Source organism: Taudactylus pleione, unplaced genomic scaffold (genome assembly GCF_031769625.1).
Source record: "Taudactylus pleione unplaced genomic scaffold, aTauple2 ptg000332l, whole genome shotgun sequence".
In the NCBI taxonomy this organism is placed as follows: domain Eukaryota; kingdom Metazoa; phylum Chordata; class Amphibia; order Anura; family Myobatrachidae; genus Taudactylus; species Taudactylus pleione.
Window position 1 is genome coordinate 5,429,008 of NW_028284733.1, and position 26,637 is coordinate 5,455,644.

The 26,637-nt window shown below is 54.1% G+C and overlaps 1 protein-coding gene across 1 annotated transcript in view; it reads left to right on the plus strand.

Annotated features, from left to right (window-relative positions):
• LOC148509117 (uncharacterized) overlaps positions 1–26,637 on the plus strand; it is a 153,480-nt gene that overhangs the window by 25,019 nt on the left and 101,824 nt on the right. Inside the window, exons 2-12 of the mRNA XM_088443632.1 lie at positions 6,611–6,750; positions 13,348–13,519; positions 15,156–15,314; positions 15,410–15,597; positions 16,672–16,847; positions 16,934–17,016; positions 18,075–18,208; positions 18,460–18,547; positions 20,990–21,110; positions 23,580–23,759; positions 25,395–25,555. Coding sequence (XP_088299758.1) covers positions 6,611–6,750; positions 13,348–13,519; positions 15,156–15,314; positions 15,410–15,597; positions 16,672–16,847; positions 16,934–17,016; positions 18,075–18,208; positions 18,460–18,547; positions 20,990–21,110; positions 23,580–23,759; positions 25,395–25,555 — 1,602 coding nt within the window. The remainder of the gene's footprint in view (positions 1–6,610; positions 6,751–13,347; positions 13,520–15,155; positions 15,315–15,409; positions 15,598–16,671; positions 16,848–16,933; positions 17,017–18,074; positions 18,209–18,459; positions 18,548–20,989; positions 21,111–23,579; positions 23,760–25,394; positions 25,556–26,637) is intronic.

Below are 26,637 nucleotides of genomic sequence, written 5' to 3' on the forward strand. Positions count from 1 at the left end.
CATATGTTGTGTTTTTCTTGAGAATCCTGTGCCTGCCTCTGTCGCTAGTAGTTTATTTTCATCCCAGAAGGGGACCAGGAAGAGTGCTTTCCAAAAACAAATAAACAATTGACTTAAATAATCCTTTGCAAACCTTCTTTAAAGGCATTTCCCAACCTGTACAGGGACATAAAAAAAAACAGTTAGTTAGTGACCACAAAGTACCACTTAACCAGCACAGATATGTAGAAAAGCTTAAGATCTATTATTTAAGGCAGGGATAGCCAACTCTGGTCCTTGAGAGCAACCAACAGTGCATGTTTTCCAGGTATCCTCACAGAATCACAACTGTAATAAATAATTAACTGAACCTGTGGATCTTTTCAAATTTGTTGGTGAGTAATGAATACACCTGGGCACCTGCTAGGTGGTTTGGAAAATGTGAACTGTTAATAGCTTTCGAGGACCGAGGTTGGCTACCCCTGATTTAAGGCCTTACATTGTGTCTTTCTTGAGAAACCTGGGACTGCTTCTGCGACTAGGAGTGGTTTTTCATCCCAGAAGGGGACCAATAAGAGTGCTTTCAAAAACAATTGACTTAAATAATCCTTTGCACACCTTCTGTAAAGGCATTTCCCAACCTGTGCAGGGACATTAAAAAAACAGAGTAATGCTGCATACACATGGGATGATTTTACTGAATGATATGAACAATAATGATATAGTTGAATGATATATTGTTCATATCGTTCATTTTTAGGCAGTGAACGATCAACCAATGACCAACAATGCATGTTCCACATAGACGATAAAAATATCTTTCATCGTCCATGCATGCAGGCCAACTTGGATGATATCATCAATTTTTCCTGTTCAGAGATGTGGCAAGATGACTCACTGAAAGATATATTTGAAAAATATATTTCAAGTCGTTGGTAGTACAGATTGTACAGTGTGTATGCACCTTTAGTTAGTGGCTTTCAAACTGCCATTGTTCCCACTGTCCACTTAACCAGATTAGATATGTGAACAAGTGAAACAGAGCATTAAATGCAACATTTCAGATTTAAGGTTTAAGTCTTATGTTGTGTCTTTCTTGGGAATTCTTGAGCGCCATGCCTGCTTGCTGGGAGTGGATTTTCTTCCCAGAAGGGATGAAGACATTCTTTTTTCTTCCCAACAGACACAGATCTGAAGAGAAAGAGATACATGTAAATAATTACTGGCAGGAAAAAGAGGGAATTTGGGGATATATTTAAGCTTCTAAAAATGAAAAGTTTTCATGCTGTCACTTGCTATGGGCAACATGAACATTAACTGTCTTTGCTTTACCTGAGCTGCCCACTTTCCAGTGTGTACTCACTCAGAAAGAGTTTTCAGCACAGCCGGGAACTTTGTCAGTGATCGACCTGAGACTACTTCCCCAAAAAGTGAAAAAGATGATGTCCATCAAAATGAACTAAAATTCTACGAGAAAGACCTTTACCATCAATTAAGTACAAAAATTACAGAGGCACCTGTAATGGTGGATTCCAGCAGGGACAACTTAATATTATGTGAAGAAGATAATGTATACTGTACATAACCCCAGATTATACCATCACCCAAGACTATATCGTCATCCCAACCTGTGTTGTGTATAAATTACAGCTGCGCTCCCAGTTAGATTGGGCATTCATTGTCCACTTTAGTGGATGTGAGCTCCATTTTAGACTAGAGATGAGCGGTTCGGATTCTGTGGAATCCGAACCGCTCCGAACATTGGGGATCCGAGTCCACCCGAACCCTGTTCGGGTGTTCACCGCCTGACTCGGATCCCCGTTCGGGGCCGAACGGCGGCTGCCTGATGTCGGATTCTCACTAGAGAATCCGACATCAGGTCTCCTCGCGTGTAGGGCAGAGCGCAGTGATAGCGCTCTGCCCTACACAGACACAGACACACAGCCGCCAGCGGCAGCTGTGTGTTTGTTACAGCAGCCAATGAGAGTCACACAGACTCTCATTGGCTGCTGCACGGAGGGAGCCGGCTGGAGCTCACACATGAGCTCCGTCTTCCGGCTCCCTCCTCAGCGTGTGACAGAGCGGACGGCGCGGGAGCGGGGATACAGGTAAGTTTTATTTTTTTTATTTTTTTACTTGTCAAAGGTCCGGGGGCGCTACTGGGGGGGGGGTCTGCACTACTGGGGGGGTCTGCTACTGGGGGGGGGCTATACTACTGGGGGGGCCATACTACAGAGGGGCCTGCTACTGGGGGGGCTATACTACTGGGGGGGGTCTGCACTACTGGGGGGGTCTGCTACTGGGGGAGGCAATACTACTGGGGGGGCCATACTACAGAGGGGCCTGCTACTGGGGGGGGCTATACTACTGGGGGGGGGTCTGCTACTGGGGGGGCCATACTACTGGGGGGGATCTGCACTATTGGGGGGCCATACTACAGAGGGGCCTGCTACTGGGGGGGGCTATACTACTGGGGGGGTCTGCACTACTGGGGGGGGTCTGCTACTGGGCAGGGCTATACTACTGGGGGGGCCATACTACAGAGGGGCCTGCTACTGGGGGGGGCTATACTACTGGGGGGGGGTCTGCTACTGGGGGGGCCATACTACTGAGGGGCCTGCTACTGGGGGGGGGGCATACTACTGGGGGGGCCTACTACAGGGGGGGCCATACTACAGGGGGGGGGGCATACTACAGGGGGGGCTACTACTGGAGCAGCCTACTACTGGGGGGGCCTGCTACTGGGGCAGCCTACTACTGGGGGAGCCATACTACTGGGGGGGCATACTACTGGGTGGCATGCTAATGGGGGGCATACTACTGGGGGGGCCTGCTAATGGGGGACATACTACTGGTGGGGCCTGCTAATGGGGGGCATACTACTGGGGAGCATTCAACTGGGGGCACTGCATAGTGGACCATACTACTAAGGGGACTGCATAGGGGGCACCACTGCTGGGGGACATTGTGTAAGGGACACCGCTACTGTGGGCATTGTGTAAAAGGGTCACTACTGTGGGCATTGTGTAAAAGGGGCACTACTGTGTGTCGTAACATAAATAAGAGACACTACTTTATGGTGTAATGTAAATCAGGCCCTATGTGCGGTGTAATGCTAATAAGATTGTGCACTGTGACTCCTAGGGCCGTAGCCCACTTTGTAAACAAGTACTGTGACTCTGCTGGCCGTACCCCACTGGGTGGGTGCACTACTTTTCATTTCTGCCACTGCTGTGTGGCAATGTGTCATAGATGTGCTTTATACTGTGGTGTCTGTGTCGTTGTGCCGCTGCTTTGTCGCTTAGTAACCAGTCAGCTCACTGCAACCTTTGGCCAATAATGTTGAAAACAATATTATAAGCTGTGATATGGTCTAAATTGACTGGAAATTAATGTTATTGAGGTTAATAATACTCTAGGAAGAAAAAAAAGACCAATTTATGTGATTTTAGCTTTTTTTGTCAATTTTTGTAAAAAAATCCAAATCCAAATCCAAATCAAAATCCAAAGCCAGTCACCGCAGTTTGGCAAATCCAAATCCAAATCCAAAGCCGGACGACGAATTAGAACCAAATCCAAATCCAAATCCGGCAAAAATGGTCCGGCGCACATCCCTAATCCTAACCCTTACCTCCTGCATCCTAACCCTTCCATCCTGCATCCTAACCCTAACCCTCCCCTCCTGCATCCTAACCCCTACCCTTCTGCATCCTAACCCTAACCCTTCCCTCCTGCATCCTAACCCTAACCCTCCCCTCCTGCATCCTAACCCTAACCCTCCCGTCCTGCATCCTAAACCTATCTCTCCCTCCTGAATCCTAAACCTTACCCTTCCCGCCTGTATCCTAACCCTAACCCTTCCCTCCTGCATTGTAAGCCTAACCCTCCCATCCTGCATTCTAACCCTAACTCTCCCCTCCAGCATCCTAACCCTAACCCTCCCCTCCTGCATCCTAACCCTAACCCTCCCATCCTGCATCCTTACCCTTCCATCCTGCATCCTAACCCTAACCCTCCCCTACTGCATCCTAGACCTATCACTCCCATCCTGCATCCTAACCCTCAATTCCTGCAATGTAGCACCATCACTCCCCTTCTGCATCCTAACCCTCATTTCCTGCAACGTATCCCTAACTCTCCCCTCCTGCATCCTAACCCAAACCCTCCACTCCTGCATCCTAACCCAACCCACCCCTTCCTGCAACCTAGCCCTACCCCTCCCCTCCTGCATCCTAACCCCTTTTCTACCCTCCTGCATCCTAACCCTCCTCTCCTGCATCCTAAACCTAACCCTCCCCTCCTACATCCTAACACTTCCTTCCCTCCTGCATCCTAACCCTTACCTCCTGCATCCTAACCCTTCCCTCCAGCATCCTAACCCTAACCCTCCCCTCCTGCTTCCTAACCCCTACCCTCCTGCATCCTAACCCTAACCCTTCCCTCCTGCATCCTATCCCTAACCCTCCCCTCCTGCATCCTAACCCTAACCCTCCCCTCCTGCATGCTATCCCTAACCCTCCACTCCTGCATCCTAAACCTATCTCTCCATCCTGAATCCTAAACCTTAACCTTCCCGCTTGCATCCTAACCCTAACCCTTCCCTCCTGCATCCTAAGCCTAACGCTCCCCTCCGGCATCCTAACCCTAACCTTCCCCTCCTGCATCCTTTAACCTAACCCTCCCCTCCTGCATCCTAAACCTATCTCTCCCCTCCTGCATCCTTTTACCTAACCCTTCCCGCCTGCATCCTAGCCCAAACCCTTCCCTCCTGCATCCTAACCCTACCCCTACCCTCCTGCATCCTAACCCTAACCATTCCCTCCTGTATCCTAACTCTAACCCTTCCCTCCAGAATCCTAACCTTACCCTCCGATCCTGCATCCTAACTCTCCTTTCCAGCAACCTAACCCTAACCCTCCCCTCCTGCTTCCTTCGCCTAACCCTCCCCTCCTGCATCCAAACCCTAACCCATCTCTCCGTTCTCCTAACCCTAACCCTCCCCTCCTGCATCCTAACCGTCCCCTCCTGCATCCTTACGCTAACCCTCACCTCCTGCATCCTAACCCTAACCCTTCCCTCCTGCATCCTAACCCTTCCCCTCCCCTCCTGCATCCTAACACCTACCCTCCCTTCCTGCATCCTAACCCTCATTTCCTGCAATGTAGCCCTAACTCTCCCCTCCTGCATCCTAACCCTAATCCACCCCTCCTTCATCCTAACCCTAACCCTCCCCTACTGCATCCTAACCCAAACCTCCCATCCTGCATCCTAACCCTCCCTTCCTGCAACCTAGCCCTAACCCTCCCCTCCTGCATCCTAACCCTAACTCTCCGCTTCTGCATCCTAACCCTAACCCTCCCCTCCTGCATCCTAAACCTATCTCTCCCCTCCAGAATCCTTTAACCTAACCCTTCCCTCCTGCATCCTAAACCTATCTCTCCCTTCCAGCTTCCTTTAACCTAACATTTCCCTCCTGCATCCTAACCCCTACACTCCCCTCCTGCATCCTAACCCCTACCCTACTGCATCCTAACCCTAACCCTTCCCTCCTGCATCCTAACCCTAACCCTCCCCTCCTGCATCCTAACCCTAACCCTCCCCTCCTGCATCCTAACCCTAACTCTCCCTTCCTGCATCCAAACCCTCACTTCCTGCATCATAGCCCTAACTCTCCCCTCCTGCATCCTAACCATGCCCTCCCCTCCTGCATCCTAACACTAACCCTCCCCTCCGGCATCCTAACCCTAACTCTCCCCTCCAGCATCCTAACCCTAACCCTCACCTCCTGCAGCCTAACCCTAACCCTCCCCTCCTGCATCCTAACCCTAACCCTCCCATCCTGCATCCTAACAGTTCCCTCCTGCACACTAACCTTAACCCTCCCCTACTGCATCCTAGACCTATCACTCCCATCCTGCATCCTAACCCTCACTCCTGCAATGTAGCACCATCACTCCCCTCCTGCATCCTAACCCTCATTTCCTGCAATGTATCCCTAACTCTCCCCTCCTGCATCCTTACCCTAACCCTCCCCTCCTGCATCCTAACCCTAACCCTCCCCTCCTGCATCCTAACCCAACCCTCCCCTTCCTGCAACCTAGCCTACCCCTCCCCTCCTGCATCCTAACCCCTTTTCTACCCTCCTGCATCCTAACCCTCCCCTCATGCATCCTAACCCTAACCCTCCCCACCTACATCCTAACTCTCCCTTCCCTCCTGCATCCTAACCCTTACCTTCTGCATCCTAACCCTTCCCTCCTGCATCCTAACCCTAACCATCCCCTCCTGCATTCTAACCCCTACCCTCCTGCATCCTAAACCTAACCCTTCCCTCCTGCATCCTAACCATAACCCTACCCTCCAGCATCCTAACCATAACCCTTCACTCCTGCATCCTAACCCCTACACTCCCCTCCTGCATCCTAACCCCTACCCTCCTGCATCCTAACCCTAACCCTTCCCTCCTGCATCCTAACCCTAACCCTCCCCTCCTGCATCCTAACCCTAACCCTCCCCTCCTGCATCCTAACCCTAACCCTTCCCTCCTGCATCCTAAACCTAACCCTCCCCTCCTGCAACCTAGCCCTATCACTCCCCTCCTGCATCCAAACCCTCACTTCCTGCAACATAGCCCTAACTCTCCCCTCCTTCATCCTAACCATGCCCTACCCTCCTGCATCCTAACCCTAACCCTCCCCTCCTGCATCCTAACCCTAACTCTCCCCTCCAGCATCCTAACCCTAACTCTCCCCTCCTGCATCCTAACCCTAACCCTCCTCTCCTGCATCCAAACCCTAACCCTCCCATTCTGCACCCTAACCCTTCCTTCCTGCATCCTAACCTTAACCCTCCCCTACTGCATCCTAGACCTATCACTCCCATCCTGCATCCTAACCCCCACTTTCTGCAATGTAGCACCATCCCTCCCCTCCTGCATCCTAACCCTCATTTCCTGCAATGTATCCCTAACTCTTCCCTCCAGCATCCTAACCCTAACCCTCCCCTCCTGCATCCTAACCATAAACCTCCCCTCCTGCATCCTAACCCAACCCTCCCCTTCCTACAACCTAGCTCTACCCCTCCCCTCCTGCATCCTAACCCCTTTTCTTACCTTCTGCATCCTAACCCTTCCCTCCTGCATCCTAACCCTAACCATCCCCTCCTGCATTCTAACCCCTACCCTCCTGCATCCTAAACCTAACCCTTCCCTCCTGCATCCTAACCATAACCCTACCCTCCAGCATCCTAACCATAACCCTTCACTCCTGCATCCTAACCCCTACACTCCCCTCCTGCATCCTAACCCCTACCCTCCTGCATCCTAACCCTAACCCTTCCCTCCTGCATCCTAACCCTAACCCTCCCCTCCTGCATCCTAACCCTAACCCTTCCCTCCTGCATCCTAAACCTAACCCTCCCCTCCTGCATCCTAGCCCTATCACTCCCCTCCTGCATCCAAACCCTCACTTCCTGCAACATAGCCCTAACTCTCCCCTCCTGCATCCTAACCATGCCCTACCCTCCTGCATCCTAACCCTAACCCTCCCCTCCTGCATCCTAACCCTAACTCTCCCCTCCAGCATCCTAACCCTAACCCTCCCCTCCTGCATCCTAACCCTAACCCTCCCATTCTGCACCCTAACCCTTCCTTCCTGCATCCTAACCTTAACCCTCCCCTACTGCATCCTAGACCTATCACTCCCATCCTGCATCCTAACCCTCACTTCCTGCAATGTAGCACCATCCCTCCCCTCCTGCATCCTAACCCTCATTTCCTGCAATGTATCCCTAACTCTCCCCTCCAGCATCCTAACCCTAACCCTCCCCTCCTGCATCCTAACCATGAACCTCCCCTCCTGCATCCTAACCCAACCCTCCCCTTCCTACAACCTAGCTCTACCCCTCCCCTCCTGCATCCTAACCCCTTTTCTACCCTCCTGCATCCTAACCCTCCCCTCCTGCATCCTAATCCTAACCCTCCCCTCCTGCATCCTAACCCTAACCCTCCCCTCCTGCATCCTAAACCTATCTCTCCCTCCTGAATCCTAAACCTTACCCTTCCCGCCTGCATCCTAACCCTAACCCTTCCCTCCTGCATCGTAAGCCTAACCCTCCCATCCAGCATCCTAACCCTAACTCTCCCCTCCAGCATCCTAACCCTAACCCTCCCCTCCTGCATCCTAACCCTAACCCTCCCATCCTGCATCCTTACCCTTCCATCCTGCATCCTAACCCTAACCCTCCCCTACTGCATCCTAGACCTATCACTCCCATCCTGCATCCTAACCCTCAATTCCTGCAATGTAGCACCATCACTCCCCTTCTGCATCCTAACCCTCATTTCCTGCAACGTATCCCTAACTCTCCCCTACTGCATCCTAACCCAAACCTTCCACTCCTGCATCCTAACCCAACCCACCTCTTCCTGCAACCTAGCCCTACCCCTCCCCTCCTGCATCCTAACCCCTTTTCTACCCTCCTGCATCCTAACCCTCCTCTCCTGCATCGTAACCCTAACCCTCCCCTCCTACATCCTAACACTCCCTTCCCTCCTGCATCCTAGCACTAACTCTCACCTCCTGCACAGTGGCGGAACTCCTGGAGACAATGGAGTAATTTGCCGCCGGGTGCCAACCCTGAAGGGGGCACCTGGCTCCATTGTCATCCGGCCACTGCTGAGGCTGCATGGAGAAGGAGCACCGCTGATCGGCGCTCCACCTCCAGTGGCGTAACTACGGAGGATGCACCCTCCATTTGCCGGGCGCCCGCTGAGTGTGTTACCAGGGGTCGCCCACTCCTTCTCCCCCCGGTGCCAGCAGTAGCCAGAGCTCACTACTGAACTCCAGGTCCCGCAGTGCACTATGGGAGTGATGTCATGACATAACTATGGAGGATGCAGGGGGTGCGGTCACACTTGCTTTGTGCCCGCTGAGTGTGTTACCAGTGGGCACCCGCTCATTCTTCCCCGGTGCCAGCGGCAGCCCGACCTCACTACTGAGCTCCGGGTCCCGCAGTGCACTATGTGAGTGATGTCATGATGTCACTCCCATAGTCCCTGAGGAGCGGGCGCCGGGGATGGACAGCAGCAGCACTGGAGCGGGGTTGAAGGTAAGTTTTTTTTTTTGTATATGTGAGTGTGTGCGCTTGCGGGTGGGCACTACTGGTGGCATTACAGGGGGCACAATACTGCGGGCACTACAGGGGGCTTAATACTGTGGGAATTACAGGGGTTTACTACTGGGGGCTTACTACTGGGGGCACTACAGGAGGATTAATACTGGGGGCATTACAGGGGACTTACTACTGGGGACACTACAGGGGGCTTACTACAGGGGGCAATACAGGGGGCACTACTGGGCACATTAAATGGGGCTTACTACAGGGGGCTTACTACTGGGGGCTTACTACTGGGGCTTAATACTGGGGGCTTAATACTAGGGGCACTACAGGGGGCTTATTACAGGGGGCTTACTAATGTGGGCACTACAGGGGCCTTACTATTGGTGGCATCATATGGGGGCACTACTGAGGGTACTGCATAGGAGGACCACTACTGGGTCTGCATATGGGGGGCGGCGGAAGCTGGAGGGGGAAATGTTTTAATTTGTGGGGGTGCACCAAAATTTATTTTGCCTCCAGGCACCTGGGATGAAGTTACACCACTGCTACTGCATCCTAACCCTATCCCTCCCCTCCTGCATCCTAGTCCTAACCCTCCCCTCCTGCATCCTAACCCTAACCCTCCCCTCCTGCATCCTAACCCCTACCCTCCTGCATCTTAACCCTAACCCTCCCCTCCTGCATCCTAACCCTAACCCTCCCCTCCTGCATCCTAAACCTAACCCTCCCCTCCTGCATCCTAACCCTAACCCTCCCATCCTGCATCCTAATCCTAACCCTAACCCTCCTGCATCCTAAACCTATCTCTCCCCTCCTGCATCCTTTAACCTTACCCTTCCCGCCTGCATCCTAACCCTAACACTTCCCTCTTGCATCCTAAGCCTAACCCTCCTCTCCTGCATCCTAACCCTAACCCTCCCCTCCTGCATCCTAATCCTAACCCTAACCCTCCTGCATCCTAAACCTATCTCTCCCCTCCTGCATCCTTTAACCTAACCCTTCCCTCCTGCATCGTAAACCTATCTCTCCCCTCCTGTATCCTTTAACCTAACCCTTCCCGCCTGCATCCTAGCCCAAACCCTTCCCTCCTACATCCTAACCCTACCCCTACCCTCCCGCATCCTAACCCTAACCCTTCACTCCTGCATCCTAACCCTAACCCTTCCCTCCTGAATCCTAACCCTACCCTCCGATCCTGCATCCTAACTCTCCTTTCCAGGAACCTAGCCCTAACCCTCCCCTCCTGCATCCTAACACTAACCCTCCCCTCCTGCATCCAAACCTTAACCCTTCCCTCCTGCAACCTAACCCTAACCCTCCCCTCTTGCATCCTAACCGTCCCCTCCTGCATCCTTCCCCTAACCCTCACCTCCTGCATCCTAACCCTATCCCTTCCCTCCTGCATCCTAACCACTCCACTCCTGCATCCTAACCACTACCCTCCCCTCCTGCATCCTAACCCTCCCTTCCTGCAACCTAGCCCTAACCATCCCCTCCTGCATCCTAACCCATTTTCACCCCTCCTGCATCCTAACCCTCCTCTCCTGCATCCTAACCCTATCCCTCCACTCCTGCATCCTAACTCTCCCTTCCCACCTGCTTCCTAAGCCTTCCCTCCTGCATCCTAAGCCTTCCCTCCGGCATCCTAACCCTAACCCTCCCCTCCTGCATCATAACCCCTACCCTCCTGCAACCTAACCCTAACCCTTCCCTCCTGCATCCTAACCCTAACCCTCCCCTCCTGCATCCTAACCCTAACCCTCCCCTCCTGCATCCTAACCCTAACCCTCCCCTCCTGCATCCTAAACCTATCTCTCCCCTCCTGAATCCTTTAACCTAACCCTCCCCTCCTGCATCCTAGCCCTATCACTCCCCTCCTGCATCCAAACCCTCACTTCCTGCAACATAGCCCTAACTCTCCCCTTCTGCATCCTAACCATGCCCTACCCTCCTGCATCCTAACCCTAACCCTCCCCTCCTGCATCCTAACCCTAACTCTCCCCTCCAGCATCCTAACCCTAAACCTCCCCTCCTGCATCCTAACCCTAACCCTCCCCTCCTGCATCCTAACCCTAACCCTCCCATTCTGCATCCTAACCCTTCCTTCCTGCATCCTAACCTTAACCCTCCCCTACTGCATCCTAGACCTATCACTCCCATCCTGCATCCTAACCCTCACTTCCTGCAATGTAGCACCATCACTCCCCTCCTGCATCCTAACCCTCATTTCCTGCAATGTATCCCTAACTCTCCCCTCCAGCATCCTAACCCTAACCCTCCCCTCCTGCATCCTAACCCTAAACCTCCCCTCCTGCATCCTAACCCAACCCTCCCCTTCCTACAACCTAGCTCTACCCCTCCCCTCCTGCATCCTAACCAATTTTCTTCCCTTCTGCATCCTAACCCTAACCCTCCCCTCCTGCATCCTAACACTCCCTTCCCTCCTGCATCCTAACCCTTACCTCCTGCATCCTAACCCTTCCATCCTGCATCCTAACCCTAACCCTCCCCTCCTGCATCCTAACCCCTACCCTCCTGCATCCTAACCCTAACCCTTCCCTCCTGCATCCTAACCCTAACCCTCCCCTCCTGCATCCTAACCCTAACCCTCCCCTCCTGCATCCTAAACCTATCTCTCCCTCCTGAATCCTAAACCTTACCCTTCCATCCTGCATCCTAACCCTAACCCTCCCCTACTGCATCCTAGACCTATCACTCCCATCCTGCATCCTAACCCTCAATTCCTGCAATGTAGCACCATCACTCCCCTTCTGCATCCTAACCCTCATTTCCTGCAACGTATCCCTAACTCTCCCCTCCTGCATCCTAACCCAAACCCTCCACTCCTGCATCCTAACCCAACCAACCCCTTCCTGCAACCTAGCCCTACCCCTCCCCTCCTGCATCCTAACCCCTTTTCTACCCTCCTGCATCCTAACGCTCCTCTCCTGCATCCTAACCCTAACCCTCCCCTCCTACATCCTAACACTTCCTTCCCTCCTGCATCCTAACCCTTACCTCCTGCATCCTAACCCTTCCCTCCTGCATCCTAACCCTAACCCTCCCCTCCTGCATCCTAACCCCTACCCTCCTGCATCCTAACCCTAACCCTTCCCTCCTGCATCCTATCCCTAACCCTCCCCTCCTGCATCCTAACCCTAACCCTCCCCTCCTGCATGCTAACCCTAACCCTCCACTCCTGCATCCTAACCCTAACCCTCCCCTCCTGCATCCTAAACCTATCTCTCCCCTCCTGAATCCTTTAACCTAACCCTCCCCTCCTGCATCCTAGCCCTATCACTCCCCTCCTGCATCCAAACCCTCACCCTCCCCTCCTGCATCCTAACCCTAACTCTCCCCTCCAGCATCCTAACCCTAACCCTCCCCTCCTGCATCCTAACCCTAACCCTCCCCTCCTGTATCCTAACCCTAACCCTCCCATTCTGCATCCTAACCCTTCCTTCCTGCATCCTAACCTTAACCCTCCCCTACTGCATCCTAGACCTATCACTCCCATCCTGCATCCTAACCCTCACTTCCTGCAATGTAGCACCATCACTCCCCTCCTGCATCCTAACCCTCATTTCCTGCAATGTATCCCTAACTCTCCCCTCCAGCATCCTAACCCTAAACCTCCCCTCCTGCATCCTAACCCTAAACCTCCCCTCCTGCATCCTAACCCAACCCTCCCCTTCCTACAACCTAGCTCTACCCCTCCCCTCCTGCATCCTAACCCCTTTTCTTCCCTCCTGCATCCTAACCCTAACCCTGCCCTCCTGCATCCTAACACTCCCTTCCCTCCTGCATCCTAACCCTTACCTCCTGCATCCTAACCCTTCCATCCTGCATCCTAACCCTAACCCTCCCCTCCTGCATCCTAACCCCTACCCTCCTGCATCCTAACCCTAACCCTTCCCTCCTGCATCCTAACCCTAACCCTCCCCTCCTGCATCCTAACCCTAACCCTCCCCTCCTGCATCCTAAACCTATCTCTCCCTCCTGAATCCTAAACCTTACCCTTCCCGCCTGCATCCTAACCCTAACCCTTCCCTCCTGCATTGTAAGCCTAACCCTCCCATCCTGCATCCTAACCCTAACTCTCCCCTCCAGCATCCTAACCCTAACCCTCCCCTCCTGCATCCTAACCCTAACCCTCCCATCCTGCATCCTTACCCTTCCATCCTGCATCCTAACCATAACCCTTCACTCCTGCATCCTAACCCCTACACTCCCCTCCTGCATCCTAACCCCTACCCTCCTGCATCCTAACCCTAACCCTTCCCTCCTGCATCCTAACCCTAACCCTCCCCTCCTGCATCCTAACCCTAACCCTCCCCTCCTGCATCCTAACCCTAACCCTTCCCTCCTGCATCCTAAACCTAACCCTCCCCTCCTGCATCCTAGCCCTATCACTCCCCTCCTGCATCCAAACCCTCACTTCCTGCAACATAGCCCTAACTCTCCCCTCCTGCATCCTAACCATGCCCTACCCTCCAGCATCCTAACCCTAACCCTCCCCTCCTGCATCCTAACCCTAACTCTCCCCTCCAGCATCCTAACCCTAACCCTCCCCTCCTGCATCCTAACCCTAACCCTCCCCTCCTGCATCCAAACCCTAACCCTCCCATTCTGCACCCTAACCCTTCCTTCCTGCATCCTAACCTTAACCCTCCCCTACTGCATCCTAGACCTATCACTCCCATCCTGCATCCTAACCCCCACTTCCTGCAATGTAGCACCATCCCTCCCCTCCTGCATCCTAACCCTCATTTCCTGCAATGTATCCCTAACTCTTCCCTCCAGCATCCTAACCCTAACCCTCCTTTCCTGCATCCTAACCATAAACCTCCCCTCCTGCATCCTAACCCAACCCTCCCCTTCCTACAACCTAGCTCTACCCCTCCCCTCCTGCATCCTAACACCTTTTCTACCCTCCTGCATCCTAACCCTCCCCTCCTGCATCCTAATCCTAACCCTCCCCTCCTGCATCCTAACCCTAACCCTCCCCTCCTGCATCCTAAACCTATCTCTCCCTCCTGAATCCTAAACATTACCCTTCCCGCCTGCATCCTAACCCTAACCCTTCCCTCCTGCATCGTAAGCCTAACCCTCCCATCCAGCATCCTAACCCTAACTCTCCCCTCCAGCATCCTAACCCTAACCCTCCCCTCCTGCATCCTAACCCTAACCCTCCCATCCTGCATCCTTACCCTTCCATCCTGCATCCTAACCCTAACCCTCCCCTCCTGCATCCTAAACCTATCTCTCCCCTCCTGCATCCTTTTACCTAACCCTTCCCGCCTGCATTCTAGCCCAAACCCTTCCCTCCTGCATCCTAACCCTACCCCTACCCTCCTGCACCCTAACCTTAACCATTCCCTCCTGTATCCTAACCCTAACCCTTCCCTCCTGAATCCTAACCCTACCCTCCGATCCTGCATCCTAACTCTCCTTTCCAGCAACCTAACCCTAACCCTCCCCTCCTGCTTCCTTCCCCTAACCCTCCCCTCCTGCATCCAAACCCTAACCCATCTCTCCGTTCTCCTAACCCTAACCCTCCCCTCCTGCATCCTAACCGTCCCCTCCTGCATCCTTAAGCTAACCCTCACCTCCTGCATCCTAACCCTAACCCTTCCCTCCTGCATCCTAACCCTTCCCCTCCCCTCCTGCATCCTAACACCTACCCTCCCTTCCTGCATCCTAACCCTCATTTCCTGCAATGTAGCCCTAACTCTCCCTTCCTGCATCCTAACCCTAATCCACCCCTCCTTCATCCTAACCCTAACCCTCCCCTACTGCATCCTAACCCTCCCTTCCTGCAACCTAGCCCTAACCCTCCCCTCCTGCATCCTAACCCTAACCCTCCGCTCCTGCATCCTAACCCTAACCCTCCCCTCCTGCATCCTAAACCTATATCTCCCCTCCAGAATCCTTTAACCTAACCCTTCCCTCCTGCATCCTAAACCTATCTCTCCCTTCCAGCTTCCTTTAACCTAACATTTCCCTCCTGCATCCTAACCCCTACACTCCCCTCCTGCATCCTAACCCCTACCCTACTGCATCCTAACCCTAACCCTTCCCTCCTGCATCCTAACCCTAACCCTCCCCTCCTGCAACCTAACCCTAACCCTCCCCTCCTGCATCCTAACCCTAACCCTTCCCTCCTGCATCCTAACCCTAACCCTCCCCTCCTGCATCCTAACCCTAACCCTCCCGTCCTGCATCCTAAACCTATCTCTCCCTCCTGAATCCTAAACCTTACCCTTCCCGCCTGTATTCTAACCCTAACCCTTCCCTCCTGCATTGTAAGCCTAACCCTCCCATCCTGCATTCTAACCCTAACTCTCCCCTCCAGCATCCTAACCCTAACCCTCCCCTCCTGCATCCTAACCCTAACCCTCCCATCCTGCATCCTTACCCTTCCATCCTGCATCCTAACCCTAACCCTCCCCTACTGCATCCTAGACCTATCACTCCCATCCTGCATCCTAACCCTCAATTCCTGCAATGTAGCACCATCACTCCCCTTCTGCATCCGAACCCTCATTTCCTGCAACGTATCCCTAACTCTCCCCTCCTGCATCCTAACCCAAACCCTCCACTCCTGCATCCTAACCCAACCCACCCCTTCCTGCAACCTAGCCCTACCCCTCCCCTCCTGCATCCTAACCCAGTTTCTACCCTCCTGCATCCTAACCCTCCTCTCCTGCATCCTAACACTTCCTTCCCTCCTGCATCCTAACCCTTACCTCCTGCATCCTAACCCTTCCCTTCAACATCCTAACCCTAACCCTCCCCTCCTGCTTCCTAACCCCTACCCTCCTGCATCCTAACCCTAACCCTTCCCTCCTGCATCCTATCCCTAACCCTCCCCTCCTGCATCCTAACCCTAACCCTCCCCTCCTGCATGCTATCCCTAACCCTCCACTCCTGCATCCTAAACCTATCTCTCCATCCTAAATCCTAAACCTTAACCTTCCCGCTTGCATCCTAACCCTAACCCTCCCCTCCTGCATCCAAACCCTAACCCATCTCTCCGTTCTCCTAACCCTAACCCTCCCCTCCTGCATCCTAACCGTCCCCTCCTGCATCCTTAAGCTAACCCTCACCTCCTGCATCCTAACCCTAACCCTTCCCTCCTGCATCCTAACCCTTCCCCTCCCCTCCTGCATCCTAACACCTACCCTCCCTTCCTGCATCCTAACCCTCATTTCCTGCAATGTAGCCCTAACTCTCCCCTCCTGCATCCTAACCCTAATCCACCCCTCCTTCATCCTAACCCTAACCCTCCCCTACTGCATCCTAACCCAAACCTCCCATCCTGCATCCTAACCCTCCCTTCCTGCAACCTAGCCCTAACCCTCCCCTCCTGCATCCTAACCCTAACCCTCCGCTCCTGCATCCTAACCCTAACCCTCCCCTCCTGCATCCTAAACCTATATCTCCCCTCCAGAATCCTTTAACCTAACCCTTCCCTCCTGCATCCTAAACCTATCTCTCCCTTCCAGCTTCCTTTAACCTAACATTTCCCTCCTGCATCCTAACCCCTACACTCCCCTCCTGCATCCTAACCCCTACCCTACTGCATCCTAACCCTAACCCTTCCCTCCTGCATCCTAACCCTAACCCTCCCCTCCTGTAACCTAACCCTAACCCTCCCCTCCTGCATCCTAACCCTAACCCTTCCCTCCTGCATCCTAACCCTAACCCTCCCCTCCTGCATCCTAACCCTAACCCTCCCATCCTGCATCCTAAACCTATCTCTCCCTCCTGAATCCTAAACCTTACCCTTCCCGCCTGTATCCTAACCCTAACCCTTCCCTCCTGCATTGTAAGCCTAACCCTCCCATCCTGCATTCTAACCCTAACTCTCCCCTCCAGCATCCTAACCCTAACCCTCCCCTCCTGCATCCTAACCCTAACCCTCCCATCCTGCATCCTTACCCTTCCATCCTGCATCCTAACCCAAACCCTCCCCTACTGCATCCTAGACCTATCACTCCCATCCTGCATCCTAACCCTCAATTCCTGCAATGTAGCACCATCACTCCCCTTCTGCAACGTAACCCTCATTTCCTGCAACGTATCCCTAATTCTCCCCTCCTGCATCCTAACCCAAACCCTCCACTCCTGCATCCTAACCCAACCCACCCCTTCCTGCAACCTAGCCCTACCCCTCCCCTCCTGCATCCTAACCCCTTTTCTACCCTCCTGCATCCTAACCCTCCTCTCCTGCATCCTAACACTTCCTTCCCTCCTGCATCCTAACCCTTACCTCCTGCATCCTAACCCTTCCCTCCAGCATCCTAACCCTAACCCTCCCCTCCTGCTTCCTAACCCCTACCCTCCTGCATCCTAACCCTAACCCTTCCCTCCTGCATCCTATCCCTAACCCTCCCCTCCTGCATCCTAACCCTAACCCTCCCCTCCTGCATGCTATCCCTAACCCTCCACTCCTGCATCCTAAACCTATCTCTCCATCCTGAATCCTAAACCTTAACCTTCCCGCTTGCATCCTAACCCTAACCCTTCCCTCCTGCATCCTAAGCCTAACGCTCCCCTCCGGCATCCTAACCCTAACCTTCCCCTCCTGCATCCTTTAACCTAACCCTTCCCTCCAGCATCCTAAACCTATCTCTCCCCTCCTGTATCCTTTAACCTAACATTTCCCTTCTGCATCCTAGCCCAAACCCTTCCCTCCTGCATCCTACCCCTACCCCTACCCTCCTGCAACCTAACCCTAACCCTTCCCTCCTGCATCCTAACCCTAACCCTCCCCTCCTGCATCCTAAACCTATCTCTCCCCTCCTGCATCCTTTTACCTAACCCTTCCCGCCTGCATCCTAGCCCAAACCCTTCCCTCCTGCATCCTAACCCTACCCCTACCCTCCTGCATCCTAACCCTAACCATTCCCTCCTGTATCCTAACCCTAACCCTTCCCTCCAGAATCCTAACCTTACCCTCCGATCCTGCATCCTAACTCTCCTTTCCAGCAACCTAACCCTAACCCTCCCCTCCTGCTTCCTTCCCCTAACCCTCCCCTCCTGCATCCAAACCCTAACCCATCTCTCCGTTCTCCTAACCCTAACCCTCCCCTCCTGCATCCTAACCGTCCCCTCCTGCATCCTTACGCTAACCCTCACCTCCTGCATCCTAACCCTAACCCTTCCCTCCTGCATCCTAACCCTTCCCCTCCCCTCCTGCATCCTAACACCTACCCTCCCTTCCTGCATCCTAACCCTCATTTCCTGCAATGTAGCCCTAACTCTCCCCTCCTGCATCCTAACCCTAATCCACCCCTCCTTCATCCTAACCCTAACCCTCCCCTACTGCATCCTAACCCAAACCTCCCATCCTGCATCCTAACCCTCCCTTCCTGCAACCTAGCCCTAACCCTCCCCTCCTGCATCCTAACCCTAACCCTCCGCTTCTGCATCCTAACCCTAACCCTCCCCTCCTGCATCCTAAACCTATCTCTCCCCTCCAGAATCCTTTAACCTAATCCTTCCCTCCTGCATCCTAAACCTATCTCTCCCTTCCAGCTTCCTTTAACCTAACATTTCCCTCCTGCATCCTAACCCCTACACTCCCCTCCTGCATCCTAACCCCTACCCTACTGCATCCTAACCCTAACCCTTCCCTCCTGCATCCTAGCACTAACTCTCACCTCCTGCACAGTGGCGGAACTCCTGGAGACAATGGAGTAATTTGCCGCCGGGTGCCAACCCTGAAGGGGGCACCTGGCTCCATTGTCATCCGGCCACTGCTGAGGCTGCATGGAGAAGGAGCACCGCTGATCGGCGCTCCACCTCCAGTGGCGTAACTACGGAGGATGCACCCTCCATTTGCCGGGCGCCCGCTGAGTGTGTTACCAGGGGTCGCCCACTCCTTCTCCCCCCGGTGCCAGCAGTAGCCAGAGCTCACTACTGAACTCCAGGTCCCGCAGTGCACTATGGGAGTGATGTCATGACATAACTATGGAGGATGCAGGGGGTGCGGTCACACTTGCTTTGTGCCCGCTGAGTGTGTTACCAGTGGGCACCCGCTCATTCTTCCCCGGTGCCAGCGGCAGCCCGACCTCACTACTGAGCTCCGGGTCCCGCAGTGCACTATGTGAGTGATGTCATGATGTCACTCCCATAGTCCCTGAGGAGCGGGCGCCGGGGATGGACAGCAGCAGCACTGGAGCGGGGTTGAAGGTAAGTTTTTTTTTTTGTATATGTGAGTGTGTGCGCTTGCGGGTGGGCACTACTGGTGGCATTACAGGGGGCACAATACTGCGGGCACTACAGGGGGCTTAATACTGTGGGAATTACAGGGGTTTACTACTGGGGGCTTACTACTGGGGGCACTACAGGAGGATTAATACTGGGGGCATTACAGGGGACTTACTACTGGGGACACTACAGGGGGCTTACTACAGGGGGCAATACAGGGGGCACTACTGGGCACATTAAATGGGGCTTACTACAGGGGGCTTACTACTGGGGGCTTACTACTGGGGCTTAATACTGGGGGCTTAATACTAGGGGCACTACAGGGGGCTTATTACAGGGGGCTTACTAATGTGGGCACTACAGGGGCCTTACTATTGGTGGCATCATATGGGGGCACTACTGAGGGTACTGCATAGGAGGACCACTACTGGGTCTGCATATGGGGGGCGGCGGAAGCTGGAGGGGGAAATTTTTTAATTTGTGGGGGTGCACCAAAATTTATTTTGCCTCCAGGCACCTGGGATGAAGTTACACCACTGCTACTGCATCCTAACCCTATCCCTCCCCTCCTGCATCCTAGTCCTAACCCTCCCCTCCTGCATCCTAACCCTAACCCTCCCCTCCTGCATCCTAACCCCTACCCTCCTGCATCTTAACCCTAACCCTCCCCTCCTGCATCCTAACCCTAACCCTCCCCTCCTGCATCCTAAACCTAACCCTCCCCTCCTGCATCCTAACCCTAACCCTCCCATCCTGCATCCTAATCCTAACCCTAACCCTCCTGCATCCTAAACCTATCTCTCCCCTCCTGCATCCTTTAACCTTACCCTTCCCGCCTGCATCCTAACCCTAACACTTCCCTCTTGCATCCTAAGCCTAACCCTCCTCTCCTGCATCCTAACCCTAACCCTCCCCTCCTGCATCCTAATCCTAACCCTAACCCTCCTGCATCCTAAACCTATCTCTCCCCTCCTGCATCCTTTAACCTAACCCTTCCCTCCTGCATCGTAAACCTATCTCTCCCCTCCTGTATCCTTTAACCTAACCCTTCCCGCCTGCATCCTAGCCCAAACCCTTCCCTCCTACATCCTAACCCTACCCCTACCCTCCCGCATCCTAACCCTAACCCTTCACTCCTGCATCCTAACCCTAACCCTTCCCTCCTGAATCCTAACCCTACCCTCCGATCCTGCATCCTAACTCTCCTTTCCAGGAACCTAGCCCTAACCCTCCCCTCCTGCATCCTAACACTAACCCTCCCCTCCTGCATCCAAACCTTAACCCTTCCCTCCTGCAACCTAACCCTAACCCTCCCCTCTTGCATCCTAACCGTCCCCTCCTGCATCCTTCCCCTAACCCTCACCTCCTGCATCCTAACCCTATCCCTTCCCTCCTGCATCCTAACCACTCCACTCCTGCATCCTAACCACTACCCTCCCCTCCTGCATCCTAACCCTCCCTTCCTGCAACCTAGCCCTAACCATCCCCTCCTGCATCCTAACCCATTTTCACCCCTCCTGCATCCTAACCCTCCTCTCCTGCATCCTAACCCTATCCCTCCACTCCTGCATCCTAACTCTCCCTTCCCACCTGCTTCCTAAGCCTTCCCTCCTGCATCCTAAGCCTTCCCTCCGGCATCCTAACCCTAACCCTCCCCTCCTGCATCATAACCCCTACCCTCCTGCAACCTAACCCTAACCCTTCCCTCCTGCATCCTAACCCTAACCCTCCCCTCCTGCATCCTAACCCTAACCCTCCCCTCCTGCATCCTAACCCTAACCCTCCCCTCCTGCATCCTAAACCTATCTCTCCCCTCCTGAATCCTTTAACCTAACCCTCCCCTCCTGCATCCTAGCCCTATCACTCCCCTCCTGCATCCAAACCCTCACTTCCTGCAACATAGCCCTAACTCTCCCCTTCTGCATCCTAACCATGCCCTACCCTCCTGCATCCTAACCCTAACCCTCCCCTCCTGCATCCTAACCCTAACTCTCCCCTCCAGCATCCTAACCCTAAACCTCCCCTCCTGCATCCTAACCCTAACCCTCCCCTCCTGCATCCTAACCCTAACCCTCCCATTCTGCATCCTAACCCTTCCTTCCTGCATCCTAACCTTAACCCTCCCCTACTGCATCCTAGACCTATCACTCCCATCCTGCATCCTAACCCTCACTTCCTGCAATGTAGCACCATCACTCCCCTCCTGCATCCTAACCCTCATTTCCTGCAATGTATCCCTAACTCTCCCCTCCAGCATCCTAACCCTAACCCTCCCCTCCTGCATCCTAACCCTAAACCTCCCCTCCTGCATCCTAACCCAACCCTCCCCTTCCTACAACCTAGCTCTACCCCTCCCCTCCTGCATCCTAACCAATTTTCTTCCCTTCTGCATCCTAACCCTAACCCTCCCCTCCTGCATCCTAACACTCCCTTCCCTCCTGCATCCTAACCCTTACCTCCTGCATCCTAACCCTTCCATCCTGCATCCTAACCCTAACCCTCCCCTCCTGCATCCTAACCCCTACCCTCCTGCATCCTAACCCTAACCCTTCCCTCCTGCATCCTAACCCTAACCCTCCCCTCCTGCATCCTAACCCTAACCCTCCCCTCCTGCATCCTAAACCTATCTCTCCCTCCTGAATCCTAAACCTTACCCTTCCATCCTGCATCCTAACCCTAACCCTCCCCTACTGCATCCTAGACCTATCACTCCCATCCTGCATCCTAACCCTCAATTCCTGCAATGTAGCACCATCACTCCCCTTCTGCATCCTAACCCTCATTTCCTGCAACGTATCCCTAACTCTCCCCTCCTGCATCCTAACCCAAACCCTCCACTCCTGCATCCTAACCCAACCAACCCCTTCCTGCAACCTAGCCCTACCCCTCCCCTCCTGCATCCTAACCCCTTTTCTACCCTCCTGCATCCTAACGCTCCTCTCCTGCATCCTAACCCTAACCCTCCCCTCCTACATCCTAACACTTCCTTCCCTCCTGCATCCTAACCCTTACCTCCTGCATCCTAACCCTTCCCACCTGCATCCTAACCCTAACCCTCCCCTCCTGCATCCTAACCCCTACCCTCCTGCATCCTAACCCTAACCCTTCCCTCCTGCATCCTATCCCTAACCCTCCCCTCCTGCATCCTAACCCTAACCCTCCCCTCCTGCATGCTAACCCTAACCCTCCACTCCTGCATCCTAACCCTAACCCTCCCCTCCTGCATCCTAAACCTATCTCTCCCCTCCTGAATCCTTTAACCTAACCCTCCCCTCCTGCATCCTAGCCCTATCACTCCCCTCCTGCATCCAAACCCTCACCCTCCCCTCCTGCATCCTAACCCTAACTCTCCCCTCCAGCATCCTAACCCTAACCCTCCCCTCCTGCATCCTAACCCTAACCCTCCCCTCCTGTATCCTAACCCTAACCCTCCCATTCTGCATCCTAACCCTTCCTTCCTGCATCCTAACCTTAACCCTCCCCTACTGCATCCTAGACCTATCACTCCCATCCTGCATCCTAACCCTCACTTCCTGCAATGTAGCACCATCACTCCCCTCCTGCATCCTAACCCTCATTTCCTGCAATGTATCCCTAACTCTCCCCTCCAGCATCCTAACCCTAAACCTCCCCTCCTGCATCCTAACCCTAAACCTCCCCTCCTGCATCCTAACCCAACCCTCCCCTTCCTACAACCTAGCTCTACCCCTCCCCTCCTGCATCCTAACCCCTTTTCTTCCCTCCTGCATCCTAACCCTAACCCTGCCCTCCTGCATCCTAACACTCCCTTCCCTCCTGCATCCTAACCCTTACCTCCTGCATCCTAACCCTTCCATCCTGCATCCTAACCCTAACCCTCCCCTCCTGCATCCTAACCCCTACCCTCCTGCATCCTAACCCTAACCCTTCCCTCCTGCATCCTAACCCTAACCCTCCCCTCCTGCATCCTAACCCTAACCCTCCCCTCCTGCATCCTAAACCTATCTCTCCCTCCTGAATCCTAAACCTTACCCTTCCCGCCTGCATCCTAACCCTAACCCTTCCCTCCTGCATTGTAAGCCTAACCCTCCCATCCTGCATCCTAACCCTAACTCTCCCCTCCAGCATCCTAACCCTAACCCTCCCCTCCTGCATCCTAACCCTAACCCTCCCATCCTGCATCCTTACCCTTCCATCCTGCATCCTAACCATAACCCTTCACTCCTGCATCCTAACCCCTACACTCCCCTCCTGCATCCTAACCCCTACCCTCCTGCATCCTAACCCTAACCCTTCCCTCCTGCATCCTAACCCTAACCCTCCCCTCCTGCATCCTAACCCTAACCCTCCCCTCCTGCATCCTAACCCTAACCCTTCCCTCCTGCATCCTAAACCTAACCCTCCCCTCCTGCATCCTAGCCCTATCACTCCCCTCCTGCATCCAAACCCTCACTTCCTGCAACATAGCCCTAACTCTCCCCTCCTGCATCCTAACCATGCCCTACCCTCCAGCATCCTAACCCTAACCCTCCCCTCCTGCATCCTAACCCTAACTCTCCCCTCCAGCATCCTAACCCTAACCCTCCCCTCCTGCATCCTAACCCTAACCCTCCCCTCCTGCATCCAAACCCTAACCCTCCCATTCTGCACCCTAACCCTTCCTTCCTGCATCCTAACCTTAACCCTCCCCTACTGCATCCTAGACCTATCACTCCCATCCTGCATCCTAACCCCCACTTCCTGCAATGTAGCACCATCCCTCCCCTCCTGCATCCTAACCCTCATTTCCTGCAATGTATCCCTAACTCTTCCCTCCAGCATCCTAACCCTAACCCTCCTTTCCTGCATCCTAACCATAAACCTCCCCTCCTGCATCCTAACCCAACCCTCCCCTTCCTACAACCTAGCTCTACCCCTCCCCTCCTGCATCCTAACACCTTTTCTACCCTCCTGCATCCTAACCCTCCCCTCCTGCATCCTAATCCTAACCCTCCCCTCCTGCATCCTAACCCTAACCCTCCCCTCCTGCATCCTAAACCTATCTCTCCCTCCTGAATCCTAAACCTTACCCTTCCCGCCTGCATCCTAACCCTAACCCTTCCCTCCTGCATCGTAAGCCTAACCCTCCCATCCAGCATCCTAACCCTAACTCTCCCCTCCAGCATCCTAACCCTAACCCTCCCCTCCTGCATCCTAACCCTAACCCTCCCATCCTGCATCCTTACCCTTCCATCCTGCATCCTAACCCTAACCCTCCCCTCCTGCATCCTAAACCTATCTCTCCCCTCCTGCATCCTTTTACCTAACCCTTCCCGCCTGCATTCTAGCCCAAACCCTTCCCTCCTGCATCCTAACCCTACCCCTACCCTCCTGCACCCTAACCTTAACCATTCCCTCCTGTATCCTAACCCTAACCCTTCCCTCCTGAATCCTAACCCTACCCTTCGATCCTGCATCCTAACTCTCCTTTCCAGCAACCTAACCCTAACCCTCCCCTCCTGCTTCCTTCCCCTAACCCTCCCCTCCTGCATCCAAACCCTAACCCATCTCTCCGTTCTCCTAACCCTAACCCTCCCCTCCTGCATCCTAACCGTCCCCTCCTGCATCCTTAAGCTAACCCTCACCTCCTGCATCCTAACCCTAACCCTTCCCTCCTGCATCCTAACCCTTCCCCTCCCCTCCTGCATCCTAACACCTACCCTCCCTTCCTGCATCCTAACCCTCATTTCCTGCAATGTAGCCCTAACTCTCCCTTCCTGCATCCTAACCCTAATCCACCCCTCCTTCATCCTAACCCTAACCCTCCCCTACTGCATCCTAACCCAAACCTCCCATCCTGCATCCTAACCCTCCCTTCCTGCAACCTAGCCCTAACCCTCCCCTCCTGCATCCTAACCCTAACCCTCCGCTCCTGCATCCTAACCCTAACCCTCCCCTCCTGCATCCTAAACCTATATCTCCCCTCCAGAATCCTTTAACCTAACCCTTCCCTCCTGCATCCTAAACCTATCTCTCCCTTCCAGCTTCCTTTAACCTAACATTTCCCTCCTGCATCCTAACCCCTACACTCCCCTCCTGCATCCTAACCCCTACCCTACTGCATCCTAACCCTAACCCTTCCCTCCTGCATCCTAACCCTAACCCTCCCCTCCTGCAACCTAACCCTAACCCTCCCCTCCTGCATCCTAACCCTAACCCTTCCCTCCTGCATCCTAACCCTAACCCTCCCCTCCTGCATCCTAACCCTAACCCTCCCGTCCTGCATCCTAAACCTATCTCTCCCTCCTGAATCCTAAACCTTACCCTTCCCGCCTGTATTCTAACCCTAACCCTTCCCTCCTGCATTGTAAGCCTAACCCTCCCATCCTGCATTCTAACCCTAACTCTCCCCTCCAGCATCCTAACCCTAACCCTCCCCTCCTGCATCCTAACCCTAACCCTCCCATCCTGCATCCTTACCCTTCCATCCTGCATCCTAACCCTAACCCTCCCCTACTGCATCCTAGACCTATCACTCCCATCCTGCATCCTAACCCTCAATTCCTGCAATGTAGCACCATCACTCCCCTTCTGCATCCGAACCCTCATTTCCTGCAACGTATCCCTAACTCTCCCCTCCTGCATCCTAACCCAAACCCTCCACTCCTGCATCCTAACCCAACCCACCCCTTCCTGCAACCTAGCCCTACCCCTCCCCTCCTGCATCCTAACCCAGTTTCTACCCTCCTGCATCCTAACCCTCCTCTCCTGCATCCTAACACTTCCTTCCCTCCTGCATCCTAACCCTTACCTCCTGCATCCTAACCCTTCCCTCCAGCATCCTAACCCTAACCCTCCCCTCCTGCTTCCTAACCCCTACCCTCCTGCATCCTAACCCTAACCCTTCCCTCCTGCATCCTATCCCTAACCCTCCCCTCCTGCATCCTAACCCTAACCCTCCCCTCCTGCATGCTATCCCTAACCCTCCACTCCTGCATCCTAAACCTATCTCTCCATCCTAAATCCTAAACCTTAACCTTCCCGCTTGCATCCTAACCCTAACCCTCCCCTCCTGCATCCAAACCCTAACCCATCTCTCCGTTCTCCTAACCCTAACCCTCCCCTCCTGCATCCTAACCGTCCCCTCCTGCATCCTTAAGCTAACCCTCACCTCCTGCATCCTAACCCTAACCCTTCCCTCCTGCATCCTAACCCTTCCCCTCCCCTCCTGCATCCTAACACCTACCCTCCCTTCCTGCATCCTAACCCTCATTTCCTGCAATGTAGCCCTAACTCTCCCCTCCTGCATCCTAACCCTAATCCACCCCTCCTTCATCCTAACCCTAACCCTCCCCTACTGCA